At 36.8% G+C, this 17,624-nt stretch overlaps 1 protein-coding gene and 1 pseudogene across 4 annotated transcripts in view; both read right to left on the bottom strand.

Moving 5' to 3' along the window:
* Mtdh (metadherin) overlaps positions 1–17,624 on the bottom strand; it is a 77,198-nt gene that overhangs the window by 21,513 nt on the left and 38,061 nt on the right. Inside the window, exons 3-8 of one of the 4 annotated variants that reach the window (XM_023699934.1) lie at positions 15,120–15,204; positions 14,239–14,415; positions 12,811–12,876; positions 11,388–11,624; positions 8,512–8,601; positions 5,638–5,736 (exon numbers count right to left, since the gene is read on the bottom strand). In XM_023699934.1, the coding sequence (XP_023555702.1) occupies positions 5,638–5,736; positions 8,512–8,601; positions 11,388–11,624; positions 12,811–12,876; positions 14,239–14,415; positions 15,120–15,204 (754 nt within the window). The remainder of the gene's footprint in view (positions 1–5,637; positions 5,737–8,511; positions 8,602–11,387; positions 11,625–12,810; positions 12,877–14,238; positions 14,416–15,119; positions 15,205–17,624) is intronic. The other 3 variants (XM_023699935.1, XM_004640057.3, XM_023699936.1) reach the window with 3 other exon arrangements.
* Positions 5,278–5,382, bottom strand: LOC111812269 (annotated as a pseudogene).

The following is a 17,624-nucleotide window of genomic DNA, read 5'->3' as shown; positions in this document are numbered from 1 at the left end:
TATATATATATATATTTCAAGCCCAGTGGCACTTAGGCCAGGCCACTGAACTATCTCCCCAGCCCTCCATTTATAATTTCTCATCTCAAAATTCTTCCGTAAGTCTGCCAATGTTGTCATCTTGTTTTTTTCCTCTGGTTTGTTTGTTTTGTATTTTAGGGAAGGGTTTACAGGGTCTCACTATTAGATCAGACTTGTAGTGATCCACCTGTTTACAAACTCCCAAGAGCTGGTGCGTGCCACCACATCCAGTCTCAACTGCTGACTCAGCTGTACCCCAGGGACAGGGCCAGCAGGGCAGGTCCGGGGCCAGCGAACCCCCTGGCCCCTGTGCATGCTTGTAGGCACTTATTAAAAAAATTATATTTATTTATTTAATGTATTTGTTTATTTGTTTTTTGGGAAAGGATCATCCTACATTGTCCAGGCTAGCCTTGAACTGACTGTTCTGCCAACTATGGCTGTGCAACAGTAGCCCATCTTCTTTTTCTTTCCCGTAATTTTTTTTTTTTTTTTTTTTTTTTAGTGGAACCGGGGATTGAACTCAGGTCCTTGCACTTGCCAGGGAAGCGCTTATTCTACTGAGCCATCTCCCCGGCCCCCTTTTTTTTTCTTTCCCATAATTTTATTGATAAACAAATAGTGATGAGACAGTTTCAAACCAAAATGGTAGGACAGTTTCTTTTTTTTTTTTTTTTTTTTTTGACAGTTTCAATAATTAACACACTGCATATATTCTTCCTAGTGGTTATTTGCTGTACAAGATGAGGACATGATATCCTATTTACAAACTCTATTGGAACAAATCCCTCTATTCATTAAGAGAATGTAACTATCTATCCTAACCATTTTGAATACACAGATACAAAATGGACATTCATCTGTATCCCCTTTTTGGTTTAGTTCTATTATTCGAATATTATAGGTGTGTTAACTCAGCAAAATATTCTAAAAGAGTCCAGTAGTCCATAATAGTATTGGGGCTTCCGCTTCACTGGCAATGTCAGAAATAGTGGATCTGAATCCCCTACAGCTCAACATAACACAATGGCTTTACTTCTTATACTTAGTTTTTGTACTTTTCTGCTGGATGGTTAAGACCAAGATAAAGCAGGACCTATGCAACAAGAGTTGTAGCTTTTGGATCTGATAAGGTCAGTGAAATCCTCTCAGGATTTATCCTGAGATCCTATACCTCAGATTGTAGACTGTCAGTGTCAGCCATGTGGATGAGTCACGGCCATTGCTTGGCCAATGTGCTCTCTGTGTAGGCACTTAAATCTGCTGAGCTATTTGGCCGGCCCTGCCAATGTCTTCTAGCGTCTTCTTTTTTTTTGTATAGGGTCTACAGGGTCTTGCTACACAGATCAGACTTACAGCAATTCTCCTGTTTTCAGTCACCCAAGTGCTGGGATTACAGGCACGAAATCACGCCCAGTCTCAGTTGCTGTTTTAGCAAATCCTGAGGGCAGTGCCAGCACTCATGCCACATTAGGGATCTAACTCTGTCCCTGTGTCTGCCTAAGCAGGTACTTTAATCTGCACAGCTATCTGGCCAGCTCTTGCCAATGTCTTCTGAAAGTCATATTAGGCTTTCTTTGCAAAAGGGTGGAGCATCTAGCCCTCCATCTAGTTTGCATGTAGATAAGTGTTTTAGGTATAAACATCTCATTGCTGGCTTCCACATGGTTGCCAGCTATTTCTGTCAAGAGCTTTATTCAACAGAGCTTAAATTCAACTGCTATGTATAGTTAAACACTCTCCAGTGGTGCTTACAGATGATTTTTTTTTTTTTTTACAGATGATGTTGATCAACCCACTGAGTAGGTTTCTAATTTTGCCACTAGAAAGACAGCAAGATGCACCAGATCCTGAATACAGTTGAGGCAGTATTCTTACTACTTATGTGCAGAACTCATGTCATTATCACAATTCTGTTGGGGAGGAGCTATCAGCTTGATAGATGAAGAAACTGAGGCAGAGAATGATCATGCAACTTGCATAAAGCCAAAGGCAAGAAATCTTAAGACTCAAACCCAGGTAATCTGTCCTGAAACCTCATGTTATTGGTCTAACCTCACTATATTGCAGTTAATTCATTTCTGGGGGCCAACAAAAATACCTACTCAACACTTTTTTTAAAAAATGTATTTGGTACAGTGTCTCACTACGAAGCTAGGACTCATAGTGACTGATCCTCCTGGTTCAGCCTCCCCAGCACTGGAATCACTGGTGTGCACCACCACATTTGATCTCAGTAGCTGGGTCAGCATGCCCTGGGGTGGGGCTGGTACAGCATGTGGTGCTGGTGATTGAACTCTGGTTTCTGCATTTGCTTAGGCAGGCAGTTAGTCCTCTAAGCTATCTCACCAGCCCAGGGCTTACTTTTTTCAAGGGTTATAAGAATGTGAATTTCTTTAGGGCCTGCAAGATAGCTCAGCAGATTAAGTGCCTGCCAAGTGCCAGGTCCTGTGTTTGATCCCCAGTATAAAAAAAAAAAAAAAAAAAAGTTAATTCTTCAAATTAAAAAAAAATGTTAATTATTTTATGGTCAAGATAATGCCAAGATTAACACTCATTTTTGAAAATGAAGAGGCCTGAGTTCAATCCTCAGTTCCACCAAAAAAAAAAAAAAAAAAAAAAAAAAAAAAAAAAAAAAAAAAAAAAAAAAAAAAAAAAGAAAAGAAAAGAAAATGATACCTTCTGTAATACAGCATCTTGACCTTTTTTTTTTTTTTGGCGGAACTGGGGATTGAACTGAGACCCTTGCGCTTGCTAGGGAAGCGCTTATTCTACTGAACCATCTCCCCGGCCCCTCATCTTCACCTTATATTCAAGAACATGGGAAAATTCAAGGCCTCTCTGTCAGATAATGACACTAAATCTCAAACCAGAGAATATGGGCCACATTGTACTATAGTGCAAATCTAAAGCTAACTTAATATACTTTGTAGATTAACCTCAAAAGTGAAACCACATATCCTATTCATCAGTAATAATTACACTTGGTATAAAAAAGTCCCACTGGGCTGGCGAGATGGCTCAGTGTTCTAAAGCACCTACTTGGAAGAAGCTTGGCAAAGCACAGGGACCACGGTTCAATCGCCAGCACCACGTGCCAGCCAGCCTTGCCCCCTGGTGGGCTGAGCTGGCTACACACACACACACACACACACACACACACACACACACTAAATAAATAAATGTTAAAAAAAAAAAAAGTCCCACTAAACTTGCGAGACAAAAGACAAAATGAAAGGAAAATGAGCTCAAAGTTTAAGACCGCCAATAGACAAACTTGAGGAAGACGATGTTCTTGATACATACCACTTAAGTAGAGAACTCTAGCTTTGTGTTTTTAAAAATCTTCAGCAGTTAACCTTTTTTAAAAAATATTTAGGGCTGGGGAGATGGCTCAGTGGAATAAGCGCTTCTCTGGCAAGCGCAAGGGCCTGAGTTCAATCCCCGGTTCCGAAAAAAAAAAAAAAAAAAAAAAAAAAAAGAAAAAGAAAAAAACGTCAAAACTCAGATCTTTTAAACTATGACTCTACCTCTACCTCATTTTTTTCTTTTTTGGGGGGTTCTAGGGATTGAATTCAAGACCTTGTGCTTTCCAGGTATGTGCTTATGTCATTGAGCTATCTCTCCAGCTCTCTCATTTTTAGACAGCAATTGAAGACAATTTACAATATGGCCCTCTGTTATTGACCTTTACCTGTCCACTGCCCTTACTCTATAATTACTGCTCTTCTACCACTGTGGTGCAATCTTACCTTTATAACCAGCAGCATTACCAAGCGTGTACATGTAGTACCATGTAGTAGTTAAAGAGCATGAACGCTGGAGCCAGACTAGCCAGGCCTGAAGAGCACCTTTGACCATTTTAACTAGCTGTAAAGTTAGCTACCTCTCTCTGCCTCGGTTTCTGTATACGAAAAGTATAGGGAATTGTAAGTATTATGTGAACTGATAATATGCAAGACTTAGACCAGTGCCTGGTACACAGTCTAGTGCTTCCTTTTATTTTATTATTTTTACTCCTAACACTTAAGTATAAAGTAGCACTGCAACAGGTGCTCCATATATTAAAGAATAAGTGTACTGGATGGGATGACTCACACATGTAATCTCAGCATTTCTGAGAGGCTGAAGCTGGAGAAGCCCAAGGTTGAGCCCAGCATGGGCATATTAACAGACTCTGTCTTAAAATAATCGGGTGGCCGGGGAGATGGCTCAGTAGAATAAGCGCTTGCCTGGCAAGTGCAAGGACCTGAGTTCAATCCCTGGTTCCACAAAAATAAATGAATAAATAAATAAATAAAATAAAAAAGAGAGTGGGGATATGGCTTCATGTGAAAGTCCTGGGGTTGAGTCCCAGTACCACCACCAATAATAGCAACAGGAGCAGCAGAAAGAAATCCCACAAAAACCCTTTTTCTTTTTGGTTTAGTTTTAAAATGTACCAAATGGCAAGTGCAAGGGCCTGAGTTCAATCCCCAGTTCCGCCAAAAACAAAACAAAACAAAACAAAAATAAAATAAAATGTACCAAAGATATATTTTACTTGTATTACTACACAAGATAATGTACTTTTTCTTAAATTATTTCCAAGTGATACAAGCACCTCTAAAAATGATTTATTTATTTATTTATTTATTTATATTTTTTATTTTTGGTGAAACTGGGGATTAAATTCAGATCCTTGTGTTTGCCAGTCAAGCGCTTATCTTACTGAGCCATCTCCCCGGCCCCAAAATGCTTTTTATTTAAAAAGACCAAAACAATGTAAAATAACACACAGTAACACAAAAATTGCTATTAAAAAAGAAGAAAAAGTGTGATATATAAATTCAAAGAACTAAATTCTGAAATTTGGAGTTACATGTGTTTTAAAAAGTGTCAAAATACTTTTTTTGTTTTTTGTTTTCTTTTGTGAGACAGGGTCTCACTATGTAATTCAGGCTGACTTTAAACTCACTATGTAGCCCAAACTGGCCTGGAACTTGTATTGATCCTCCTGCCTCAACCTTTCAGTACTACGATTATGGGAATGTGCCACCAGATCCAGCTCACCATAGGCATTTATTTTTAAATGAAACACTTTCTGAAAATGAAAACCATTTCTTTTCTTTCCTTTTTTTCAATGATTCCTGCCTTTAATTTTCCTATGCACACTTCACAAATTCAAAACCATTCCTATTGTGTATTCTTTTTTTTTTTGTACCAGAACCAGAACGTAATTGTTTAAAAACAAACAAACAAACAAACAAACAAACAACTTAGAAATACTACAGAACTCTAAGAAAACTTCATGTCTGCTATTAGCAATAATCATGCCTTGGATATACCTCAATGGCTATGATATTGCCACTGCACAAAGCTTCATATTCAAACAGTTTCAATCATTATGAAAATTTAATGTTAATTCTATAGGTATTCAATAATCAGATTTCAAGTAGTACATTTGGTATTAAATTATACTATCATGATCTTTATAAAGGCAAGAAGTTAGGATTAAAAAATAAAGCATTAATTTGGAGTGCTAAAAAGAAAATTCTGGAAAAAAAAAAAAGAAAGAAAATTCTGGGAGGGGGGACCCAAACCAACCAAAAAAACCGTAATTTTAAAAGGACATACTTAACCCAGACCATTCATCATCGATATAGGGCTGATTACGGCTAACATCCCACTGATAATCAGAAGTGGTAGACTGAGAAATTGGCTCAGCAGTAGACCCTTAAATGAAAAACGAATGCAATAAAATTAAAAATGGAATTTCCTAATGTTTCATAACAATAGTTCTATACTTTGCACACAGAAACTTAATTTTTAAATTTTTCCTACAAGAAAAAAATTTAGACATTATAAAGAATCAAGTTAAAAGTAGAACTGAGGGTAATTTAGATTAAATCTGATAGCAGCTGTTTCAATGATAAGAAATGTTTTGTGCCTAGGAGCAGCAGTTCATTAGACTTTGTTTTCAAACTAATTAAGCATTTCAAGAAGTTATCATTTTCCTTCTCAATGACAAGCAGTAAAGCACAAAGGAAACATAGTCACTGGTCAAAGACAGAATTACACAATGTCTGAGTTACTGAGAGCTATCCTGGCCAAGGAAAGTTAAAGAAGCATACTGATGATCCTCTGAGGTGAGCCAGAGAACTCAGACGAGCTGTTAAAAGTTGAGAACACTGAAGGGCAGAGAATACTCCAAGTTTTGACTTTTTGGGGATGTGGGAAGAATAGGTCTTTTAGAAATCCGATAAATGCTATGGTGGCCAAATGTGCGGAACTTCACACACAAGTTTACATGTAGTTTTGGGGGTGCTCTATGGCCATGTATTCATTTCAGCACATAAACGAAAACAGTGATTTCCATCAGGCACAAAATTCCCCAAACTTGCAGAATCAGAATTTCCATGTGTGCTAAAATAGGCAGGTGACTTGGATACTCATTTTGGCTTCAGAGTCACTGAAATGGTTAAGAAAGGAAGACTCCTGGTTAGTATAACAGGCTAACACACAACTGCTTCTTCCCCTCTGAGTTCTCACTAACATATAATTCCCACTTGGTTATAGATGATCTTACTAGCATTCTAATATGAGAACTGCCTGACACATACTCAAAGCAGTTACACATATTTATGTAAAATGTAACAACCTATAAAAGTAGTGTCTACATAGTACATTAGCTGCTTACAAGCTCTCTTGTCATATTGCTGCTACTTTAGTAGACATGTTATTGTGTCTCAACATACGAAATGAACAGCATCTGTATTGCACAGTCACCAAAAGGGGGAAACAATGAAATGCCACCTCTGGAAGGGAAAGAAATGTGGTCTATAGGGCCAGCAGCAAACCATGGCCTAGTGGCCAAATCCAATCATCTTGTTTTGGTAAGGTCCCTTTTTTTTCTTTTTTTGTATTTAGTACAGGGTCTACAGGGTCTCACTACACAGAATGGACTCGCAATAATCCTCCTATTTTCAGTCTCCCAAGAGCTGGGATTACAGGCGTGTGCCACCACGCCCAGTCTTAATCGCTGTCTCAGCGTGCCCGGGGGCAGGGCTGTCATGGCACACCAGGGATTGAACCCCAGCTGCTGCACTCTGCCTAAGCAGGCGCTTTAGTCTGCTGAGCTATTCAGCCGGCTCTGGTAAGGTTCTTAAGTCAAGAATAGCTTTTACATCTTTTAAGCAGTTTGGGGGTGAGGGGTAGATGGTTGTCACTGTAAGTCAAATAAATGTGCCTCTAAAAAAAAAAAAAAAAAAAAAATCAAAAGAATATCTTGGAATCAGACACAATTATGTTTATACATTATTTCTAGCTGATTTTCTGTTACCATCTTAGAGTTGAGTAGGTCCAGCAGAGACAATATAGCCCACAAGGCCTAAATATTTATTATGTAGCCCTTTACAGAAAAAAAATGCAAAGATCTTGATTCTAGATTAGTGATACCAGACACTGTGGGATGCAATTAGTAAACTGAATGTGTCAATTCCAAAGTGAACCAAGTACTGCAAACTAGTGTCTCCTCCATTTATCTGTTATGCTGAATTGATAGTTCTTTTCTAATAGTGTACATTCTTTTCTCCTCCAGATTTTATTGGTAGTTTTAGATATACATAATGATCACATTCATCATAGGATTTGTACCTGAATAAGTTGCTTTTTTTTTTCTTCCCATACCTCTACCTTCCCTTAAGCCCTTTTTCCCCTCCTCATTTACAAAAGTTTTGATTCCATTTCTTCCCTTTTTTCACTTTTCCCTTCATTATCTTTGCCTTCACCCTCCCCTCCCCATTTGAACATTCTCTTCCTATTTCACAATACAGATATACAGTTTGATCCTTATTAATAAAAATGTGAGCATATATATAAAATTATTATGTGTGTGTATATGTATGTAAATAAAATTACTATTATTTTTGGACAGGGTCTCACTATGCAGTTTAGGCTGGCCTTGAACCTGCTTTTGTAGCCCTGTAGCCTAGTCTGACCTGATACGCAAAGCAATCCTCCTGCCTCAACCTTCCGAGTGTTGGTATTAAAGACATGGCCACCATGCTTGACTGATAGTGTATTCTAAATCAACATATTCAAAGTAGCTATTACGTGGGGGTTCCTTAGTTATAAACTCATGATGACTAAAAGTAAACAGAAATAAAGAACCAAACTGCAACCTGAGGTATGGCAGGAGTATACTAGTAACAGCATAGTACAACCCTGACCTAGAAGGAAGGCTGTCTACAGTATCTGTCTGTGTGATAATGCACTGTCATTAATGTCAGGTCACTGAGTGCGCCTCACTCTGTGCAATGAAACTAAGCCACTTGCACACAAGGCCTTAGGCCCTTTCCGCACTGTCTCCTTTTGAAGTCCATAGTACTTTATGCATTGATTATTTATGATGATAGTACTTGGCACTCATTATTTATCAAATAAAAAGTGCTAAAATTAATTTAAAAAGAATTTTTTTGGTTAACTCAATGAAAGACTGTTTTCACATACCAGAAACAGCAGAGTTAAGTGTGAGAGATGCAAAAGAAGCAGAATTCTGTTCAGAGGTATTCATTCCCCTATCCACACTAGACCAAGCAGCTGTTAAAATAAAGAACGTCACTTGGAACCTTCAATTTGCAATGATACTTTAAAGATAAGTACAGACTTAAAACTACAATAGTAATATTTAAAGATAAACTTAGAAATTAGAATCAATAATATTAAATAATAGTAGCAACAGCTACTATTGCCTGTATGTCTCCTATGTGGCTTACACCAACCACTACTCTATGCCTTCTGCCAACTCTTCTAGACAGTTTCAGAGCAGAAAACACCGAGCCATGACTAGAACTGTAGTTAATTTCCAAAGTGCTCTTTCCATAATACCAAGATACCAGATTATCTGTAATTAAGCAGTTGGTTTGGACCAGGTGTTGGGCTTGGTATGTGACACTGATTATAACCAATTCTGACTACTTAAACATGAAGTATATATACGTTTCTGTTCATACCCAATAGTCTGTCATAACTAGTCCATGCTCACTAGTGCAATTAGACCATGAGAACTTCTCAAGTCCAGTACTACAAAATGGCTCATGGCTCAATGGCAGACCACAGGTATGTGTGGTCCTATAAGATTCAACTGTCTAGCAACATCGTTGCTGTCTTAGTTTAAGTACATACTATGATGAAACAGTTTGACAGATTTAGAAAACTATCCCTGTCATGTGACACTGGACTGTATTTTAAGGGAACATATGCCTCCAGGTGACCACACAACACTTTCTCCTCTCATGGAATCACTGCAAATCTAATTTGAAAGAGTTCCTTAATTTCAACAAAGGTCCTACTAGGGAGGAACCGTAATCTGCTTAACTTTACCTATAGCAACACTAAGCAAGTACCACCTAATCTATATTTTAACTACCTATGAAATGCTATACAGTACAATAAGTAAATTGCAAGTTATCTCAAAAGGTCACAGTTCCTAACATTACTACATAGAACTTAAATCAGATGAAATGATGCTTTCAGCTCAGAAATGTGTACTTTCATCTCTGTTGAAAATGAGAAGTAAACTTCTACAGAATGTCTTTTTAAAACGAATTTTGGTACTTTTACATAATTTTTATACATGGCAGGGGAAGAAGAGGAGACCAATCTTAAGAATAATATTAGTATATAGTGTAGAGTATGCTTTGAGAGAGTGTTAACATACATTTATTTATTTATTTATTTTTGTGGAACCGGGGATTGAACTCAGTCCCTTGTGCTTGCCAGGGAAGCACTTATTCCACTGAGCCATCTCCTCGGCCCCAGAGTGTTAGCTTTTAAAAGAGTGACAGAAAAAGCTAACAGCAAACAAAGATGTTTTGTTCTACTTACAAACTGAAAGCCTCCCAGCACCAAATGCTCAAGTTAAAACAAACTATCAAAAATTACCTGCCATATTACAAGAAGAAAAACAAACAAAAAACCCCCAAAAACCAAAAAACCCAAAAAACTAAGTTTAAGGGACAAGAAATTACAACTTAAAAACAAATGATTAAGAAAGTTGTGAAAAAATATTCAATATCATTAGTGGTTTCAAAACACTAACCATAACAATCAGCATGTTTCTGCTTATCAAATTAGAAAAGACAAACAAAAAAGGAAAGAAAAAAAATGCTGCCCCCACCTTGGTAAGTACACGATAAACGGGCACTTATACTAACCCTGAGAGTATGAGAGTAAGTCTTAGGAAACAGTTTGAAAATAACCTTAATGGAGTCTTGTAAACATTTCATATTCTTTCTGAGACAAACACGTTCAATGTAACATTATCTAAAATATCTGGGAAAAAATGATCCCTCAATAATAATATAGGAGGGCCGGGGAGACGGCTCAGTAGAATAAGTGCTTCCCTGGCAAGCACAAGGGCCTGAATTCGATCCCCAGTTCCACCAAAAAAAAAAAAAAAAAAAAGGAACAAGTAAACTACATTATACAAGACATCACAGGGCCATTAAATAGAAACATTTCCAAAGAGCAAGGAAAGTGTCTGCTAATGTTGAGGGGTCAAGAGTTTCAAAAGAAAAAGAAAAATGCATATTTAATTTGAGTTATGTCAAAAGCAAAAATCATACACAGGGGAAAAGATCATAAGGAACCTAAAAAAAAAAAACAAACAAAAAAAAACACCAAAAAAAACAAGTCATTGTGACTGGGGTGGTAGGGGTAACAGTGGGTTTTCCCCTTTCTGTGGTTTTCCATACTAACATGGATTTCTTTTCTATGATGTATACCCACACACTGAAAATTAAGTTGTTTTATACTTAGTAACTCTAGTACAAAACAAGCTTCTCGAAAACTGGTCTTTATTAATAAAATCCAGGAGAGCCAGGCATGGTGGTGCACACCTATAATACCAACACATGGGAGTCTGGGGCTGGAGAATCGCCATGAGTTCAAGGCCAGGCAGAACTACATAGCAAGACCTGTCTCAAAACCAGAACCAAAACCAAAAAACACCACAGAATCAGGAGAAAATTTAATTATAAATAGGCTCTATTTTTCTTTAGACTCAATAATACTGAAATTAATCAAAAGTCTGCTCACACATGTACCACTGCATCATTAAGATTACACAATTACACTAGCTAGCTATGTTGCTATTCAAAAGTGATAAAGTATGTGAAAACATTACGTAAAGAATAAACAGCAAATGTTAATCACTTTATTTCTTAACTTTGTTTTATGCAAAGAATCTGAGATGAGTTAATTATTATTTCTGTATGGCATGACTAAGTTTTCTTTTGATGTATTTCTTTTTCCATTCTTGAGAAATTAAGAAGATACCCGACTAGCAACTTTAAATGACCTTAAAATTTTCTAACAGTTCTTACCGATGCCAGAAAATATCGACCGGTCACTCCAGTTCCTTCCCCAGTCTTTCCCATTCACATTAGTGTCGCCGGGGTCTTGGGTCCAAGCGGGTGGCTCTGCTTTCCTCTTGCCTGCAGAAGCAGGGGGAGCAGAATTCCATTTCTCCTCACCTGCATTCATCTGTGAGGAAAGTTTTGCAGGCCTTTCATTCCAGCCTCCTCCATTGACAGTAAGGTTTTCATTCAACCCTGAAGAAACTTTAAGAAAAGAAAAGAAAATTAAAAACAGACATGTGACTTCTTGTTAAAAATGGGCTATTTTCAAGTTTCTACATTTGCTTGGCTTAAATGCATTACCTTTTTTTCTGTAACTATCCTTTAAACAGCTTAATCTTTAAAGATAAAAATAAATTTTGAAATGACATGGTCACCACGGACCCCTTCTAACTTAAAAAATAGAGGGCCTAACTGCAACACATACACTAGTGCTATCTTCCATGGTAGGATGATCAGCTCAAAGCAGGCAGGAAAATGGAACATAATTCTAGCATACTTAGAATACTCACCCACTAAGCATAGGAAGACTTCTCTATAGTTACATGTTCTTTCTTTACAATAGTTTGAATACTATGTAAAAGTAGTGAATCTACAACCTGGCTGTACATCAAAATCAACTGAAAAGCTCATTAAAATAGACTCTTGAGCCTCAGCCCAGGTACCATGTGTATGTATGTGACTGTGAATACCATGTATCTTCTTATACACGTGTGTATGTGCTTATGAGGTTTTTGAAGGCAAGAACTCCCTAGCTGACTGCAATGTGTACCCAGGATCAAGAATCATGGGTATAAAGAAAGCTGACAGTGATGAGAAAAAGCCTGAAAGGAGAAGGTACTTTTCATCTCTGAATGTTTATCTGCAACACTTTTGTTTTCAGGTCAGCTTTATGTTACTGTACTTAGACTTTAGCTGGGTAAGATGCACTTTCTATTTGTGAAGATTGAAATAACTTTAGATTATAGTCCCATTTATTATGAAACATTTGTTACGGTTAAGGAAGTAGTATAAAAATGTAAAAGCTAAAATTTTCTCTCAATATACAGGAGTAAAGTCTTTTATCCTAAATATCCCTATTTCAGACTCATATCCAACAAAGATCCTTCTCTACTAGACTAAGTGATATAAACAAGACCCAGAATTGATTACAAACTATTACTGGAAGTTCTTATGCACAGCTAGAACATAGCACAGATTGAGAATGAAAAGCAGGAGTGTTTTTTCCTATTATCCAAAATCTCTGAATTATGATTGCTTCTTTGGCAATTAAAAATCGATTTTAAGTCTTTCACTTTCCTTCTGTGTCATTCATGTGAGGAAAGAGACAGGTATGTAAGTTTCTGTTTGGATGGGCCTTCAATTTAAGTTACTTGTAATTTTCTCTCACCCTGAAGTGTAGACTCTCCTTTTCCAGACTTAAAGTTGCTAACTTGAACATTTAGATGAGAATCACCTGGTTAAAATAGAAATAAAATTTATTTAATACTAAACAGGCCACTATGCACATTAAATTAGGAGTAATACACAACTTAATTTTTACTTATTATCTATAATAAACTCCTCCTTTAAGTGCCAAATTCTTACACTGAAAGTCAATTTTGTAACACATCATGTATTCATAAGGAACTGAGTTCTCCAAGTACCATATTTTTAGTCAAGTAACATGGAAAATTGCCCAAGTATAACTAGGGTTAATTATTCTGCAAAGGCTATCAAGATTTTTTTAAAGTAGGAAGTAGAAAATTGGGCTCTGAAATTGGATTCAACTTTGCCATCTTTCAACAATACCAGCTGCCTTGTCAACAATCCTGGAAGCAAACACATCAACTTAAGAAGAACTCTGCCAGTATTTGGAACTAAAACTTAGGAATTACAGCAAGAGGTGAGAATAAGTATTTCAACTCAAAAATACTAATTCTCTGACACTCAAAAGCATAATGCTCACAATGTATCAAAAAGAAAGCATGAAACAGGATTATGCAAGCAAGGAAGGCATGCACAAGACAGCAAAAAAATATCATCGACAAAAACACTAAGGCATGGCTGGTCCACAACAGTGAAAAAGAATGGATAAATAAAGACCACTGGAGTGCCATGGCAATAAACTCCAACAAGTTATAAAACAAAGCAGTACAAGTAACAAGGCTAAGAAGGTGGTCTGGAAACAACTGAGGGACGGAGGGATGAGGTCATTAACAAAGACAAATGAATCTAAGCCAATACTCTGGAACAAGTTGAACTTTTGCAGACTGGGGCCTCTGGGGGTACAATGATGGCAATGTAAACGGCTACCAAGAGGCCACCAGTGCTGGGTACTGTGACATATGAAACACTTGGGAGGAAAAACAGCTCAATAACTTTTGAAGTTCTGGTCTTGCACTCTCAACAAACTGGGGTGATAATCCACATGAATCCTACACTAACCAGAACATGCTCGTTTCATTCTGGAATGAAGGCATCCAACATGCAGAATGGTGATAAACAATGCCATTTAGTAAATATCTTAGCCACTGCAAGAAATGGAGATGCAAGGGACTTGGGGTAAAGCAATACATTACACAGGGAAAAGAAACATCATTTTCTCATGTGACTCAAGGCAGAAAGGCAACTTTTAACTTCAAAAGCCATTCATTAGGCAATATGTATCAATTAACACTGCTGGTATTAGTTAAACCAATACGTGGTTCACAACACTCTCATGAAGGGTATATCAGTACAAAGTTAGTAGTTCAAAGATTTTGGCATTACGATATTTTGTACATCTAATTTAAAGGAGTCTGATTTGATGTACCACTCTTATGCTCCACTAATATACCTTTATTCTTCTTGGAACCAACAGGAAATGATGCAGTTGTAAGTTGCTCGGTGGTAACTGTGATGGTATTTTCTATCCCAGGGATAGTTGAATCCAATGAACCAGAATCAGTCAGCACCTTATCACGTTTACGCTGTTGTCGTTTCTCTCTGTGACTAATTTTAGTTTCCCAGGCTCCTGACATAGCCCCAGAAAAAAAATGTTATTTAGTAAGGGGAAAATAAAAAAGTTGTAGTTCTGAGGAAAAATGGGATGGGGCATATAAGATACCATGATAAATTTAGTTATTAAGCTAAAAACCAAGTGTTGATTAAATTAATTTATCCTGAGAATTACTGTAATCATCATGTTGTGTTAGGTAACAAACTACGATTATTCTATTCTAGTAGAGTTTTATAAAACCTGTCAACTATGGTTAAGAAAATGATAGAAATAAATCACTATATATCTTTTTATCTTACAGGGCAGAAGTGAAAAAAAAAAAAAAAACCCTCCATCTATATGTATATGCATTGAATCACTAATAAATGGGCCTAACAGGTTATCATAATAAATGGCTTGTTCAAGATTTGCACACAGCCGTCCAGGGATGGCATACATAAGCACAATGAGGAAACCCCATACCATACTTTTTAAGAAACAATGACAAAATGAGTGGCTTTTCAGCTGCTCAAAATATACAGGCAAACCTAAAATTTCAAGGAGTCTTAATTTTGATAACAAAATTGTTTCCTAACAATGCTACAGACCTGTGTATTACAATCTGTAGTAATTATCTAGATAAAAGATGAAGTGAAACAAATGCAGCTTTTATATAATACACCTTGGTTTAAAATAAAGGATTTAAGGATTTTCTAGAGTCCTTTTCCTTGCTCAAATACCTTCATCAACTTCCTTTCCATCATGGCGTGAACTGTTTTGCACTGCTTTAGCATCTGACTTTGATTTCTTCTTATTTTTCTTTGACTGAAAGTAAAATAGAATGTTACTTATTACTTTGTTATGTTTTTGAAAAGGTAGTAGTCAGTAAAATACATAATGAAATGTATGATGCTGACAACTAAATAAATTTATTAGTTTGATTTTAAAAACTTAAGATAAGTGGCAAGAATGTAAGACTACCATTTATTGAGTGTTACTACATACTAAGTACTTTTTACTAATTTTCTCATTTATTCCTTAATAAAACATACTGGAGAAGGTATTACCTTATTTTAGAAATGAGAAAATGGAGACAGAAATACTAAATAGCTAGTAGAAGGTCACATTAAATTAGTAAATTAAGTTGTAATTAAACACTAGTTCTGGCTGGGGAGATGGCTCAGTGGAATAAGCGCTTCCCTGTCAAGTGCATGGGCCTGAGTTCAATCCCTGGTTCTGTCACACCAAAATAAACAAACAAAGCAAAACAAACTAAACCAAACCAACCAACCAAATAAACAAAAAACCCCCACTAGTTGTCTGGTTTCAAAGCCCATGCTCTTAGATATGTACAAACAGTATAAATAAACTACTGTAAAAGTGTTTTCAGAGGAATAAAATTAAAAACCACAGCCAGTGTTTGGAAGGAAAATGATGTACTACTGGTTTTTAGATTGCATAAAAGCACATTGTCAATAAACCCTACATTTAATAAATCAATGAATCAATTCTATAAAGTAGGTAATATTTTGTCAGTTTCAAAGCAATGTGAAAATAAGATTTACATAAAGCAGGTGCTTAACAATTCAATAAAAATAAAACAGCTAGACAATACAAGATATGGACATTTTAGAATGGACTTCCAATTCTTGTTTGCTTTTATTTTTCCTTCCAAAAGCTTGCCAAAAAGTCTATAAATCTATGCTGTATTTAGTTAAGTATTTTTAGAAGAGAATTATCATTCATAAGTGTTCTATCGATATTTTGTATTTACTCAGCTGTTTGAAACTGGCTATGAATTACCATGCACTAATAATTACAAGCCTTTTGGATGAGTAAGGAGCAGAGATAGTTTGAATAAGCAATAAATGATACCTAAATGCAAACAAGTTGCAAACACTGTCAGTTCTCCATATTTGTGGGTTTCACATCAACTGCCTACATCAATCTCAGACCGAACTATTGCTGAAAGGACAGCATATCTACAGATCCTGGTATCCTGAAACCAACATCTCGTAAGTTTCAAAAGACAACTGTGTTAAGTGACATGAACTCTAGTGGTAATTAAAAACTGTCTTGGACAACACATATACACACACTTTTTTTTTGGTGTATGTGTATGTATTTTAGGGAAGGGTCTACAGGGTGTTCAGGGTCTCACTACTAGATCAGACTTGTAGTAATCTGCCTATTTACAGCCTCCTAAGAGCTGGGATTACAGGCGCATGCCACCACGTTCAGTCTCTACATATTGTTTAAAAGTTGTTTAATTGTCCTCATAACAATTTGCATTTGTTTCTTTGCACATTCTTGTCATTAATGTGTCTTGTGCTACTTTATTATTTCTAACAAAACAGGCACATACATGAGGTATCATCCACATATCCCCCCTACACTTTTTTTCCCCACTCCGGCACTGGGGATCAAGCTCAGCACCTTGTGCTTGTCAGTCAGAGAGATGCTTAAGTCACTGAGCTATCTCCCCAGCCTTACCACACAGTTTTATAGTGTACAATTCAGATGCTTTAGTTTATTCCAGGTAGTATCACTATCACTAGTATTTTCTTTAGCCCCCAAACTGTAACCATCAGCAGTTACTTCCACTCCCTTCCTGGAAGCCACTAATGTACTTCCTGTCTATGTCTCTTCCTTAACCACTCTTATGTAAAGGTAACACACTAATATCTGTCAACCACAGTCAAGGGCAGGGTAGCAAACTTACTCTGGAAAAGAACTAAAGAATCAATACTTTAGGCTTTAAAGTCCATATGGGACTGTACCAACACAGCTCTGTAATATGAAAGCAAACAATATATAAATGAGTAAAGCTGTAGATGCAATCAAACTATCAAAACAGGCATCTAGTAGCGAGACTGTAGCTCAGTGGTAGAGCACTTGCCTCGAATGTTGGAGTTCTGGATTCAATCTCCAGTATTGTAAAAACCAAACCAAACCAAACCAAACCAATACAAACGAAAACAGGTACCTGGCTAGATACAGGAAGCCAGAGAATAGACCCATGATGATGAACCTTTTAGAGGCCAACTGCCCAAACTGTAACCCAAACCCACTTATTTACTGCCAACACTGCCATTAAACTGATGCCAATAGAGAGGGCTTTGTGTGTCTGCTGCAGCATGCTTGCTGTAGGTTTGCTACCACAGGATTAGACTACTCCAAGCCTAGAGTGGAGCTGTCCAAAAAAATGCAATGCAAGTCACACATATTATTATTTTTGTTTTTTT

This window comes from Octodon degus, unplaced genomic scaffold (genome assembly GCF_000260255.1).
Source record: "Octodon degus isolate 3935 unplaced genomic scaffold, OctDeg1.0 scaffold00118, whole genome shotgun sequence".
NCBI lineage: Eukaryota > Metazoa > Chordata > Mammalia > Rodentia > Octodontidae > Octodon > Octodon degus.
The sequence above is the reverse complement of the archived record's forward strand: the minus strand, read 5'-3'. Positions and strand labels throughout refer to the sequence as shown.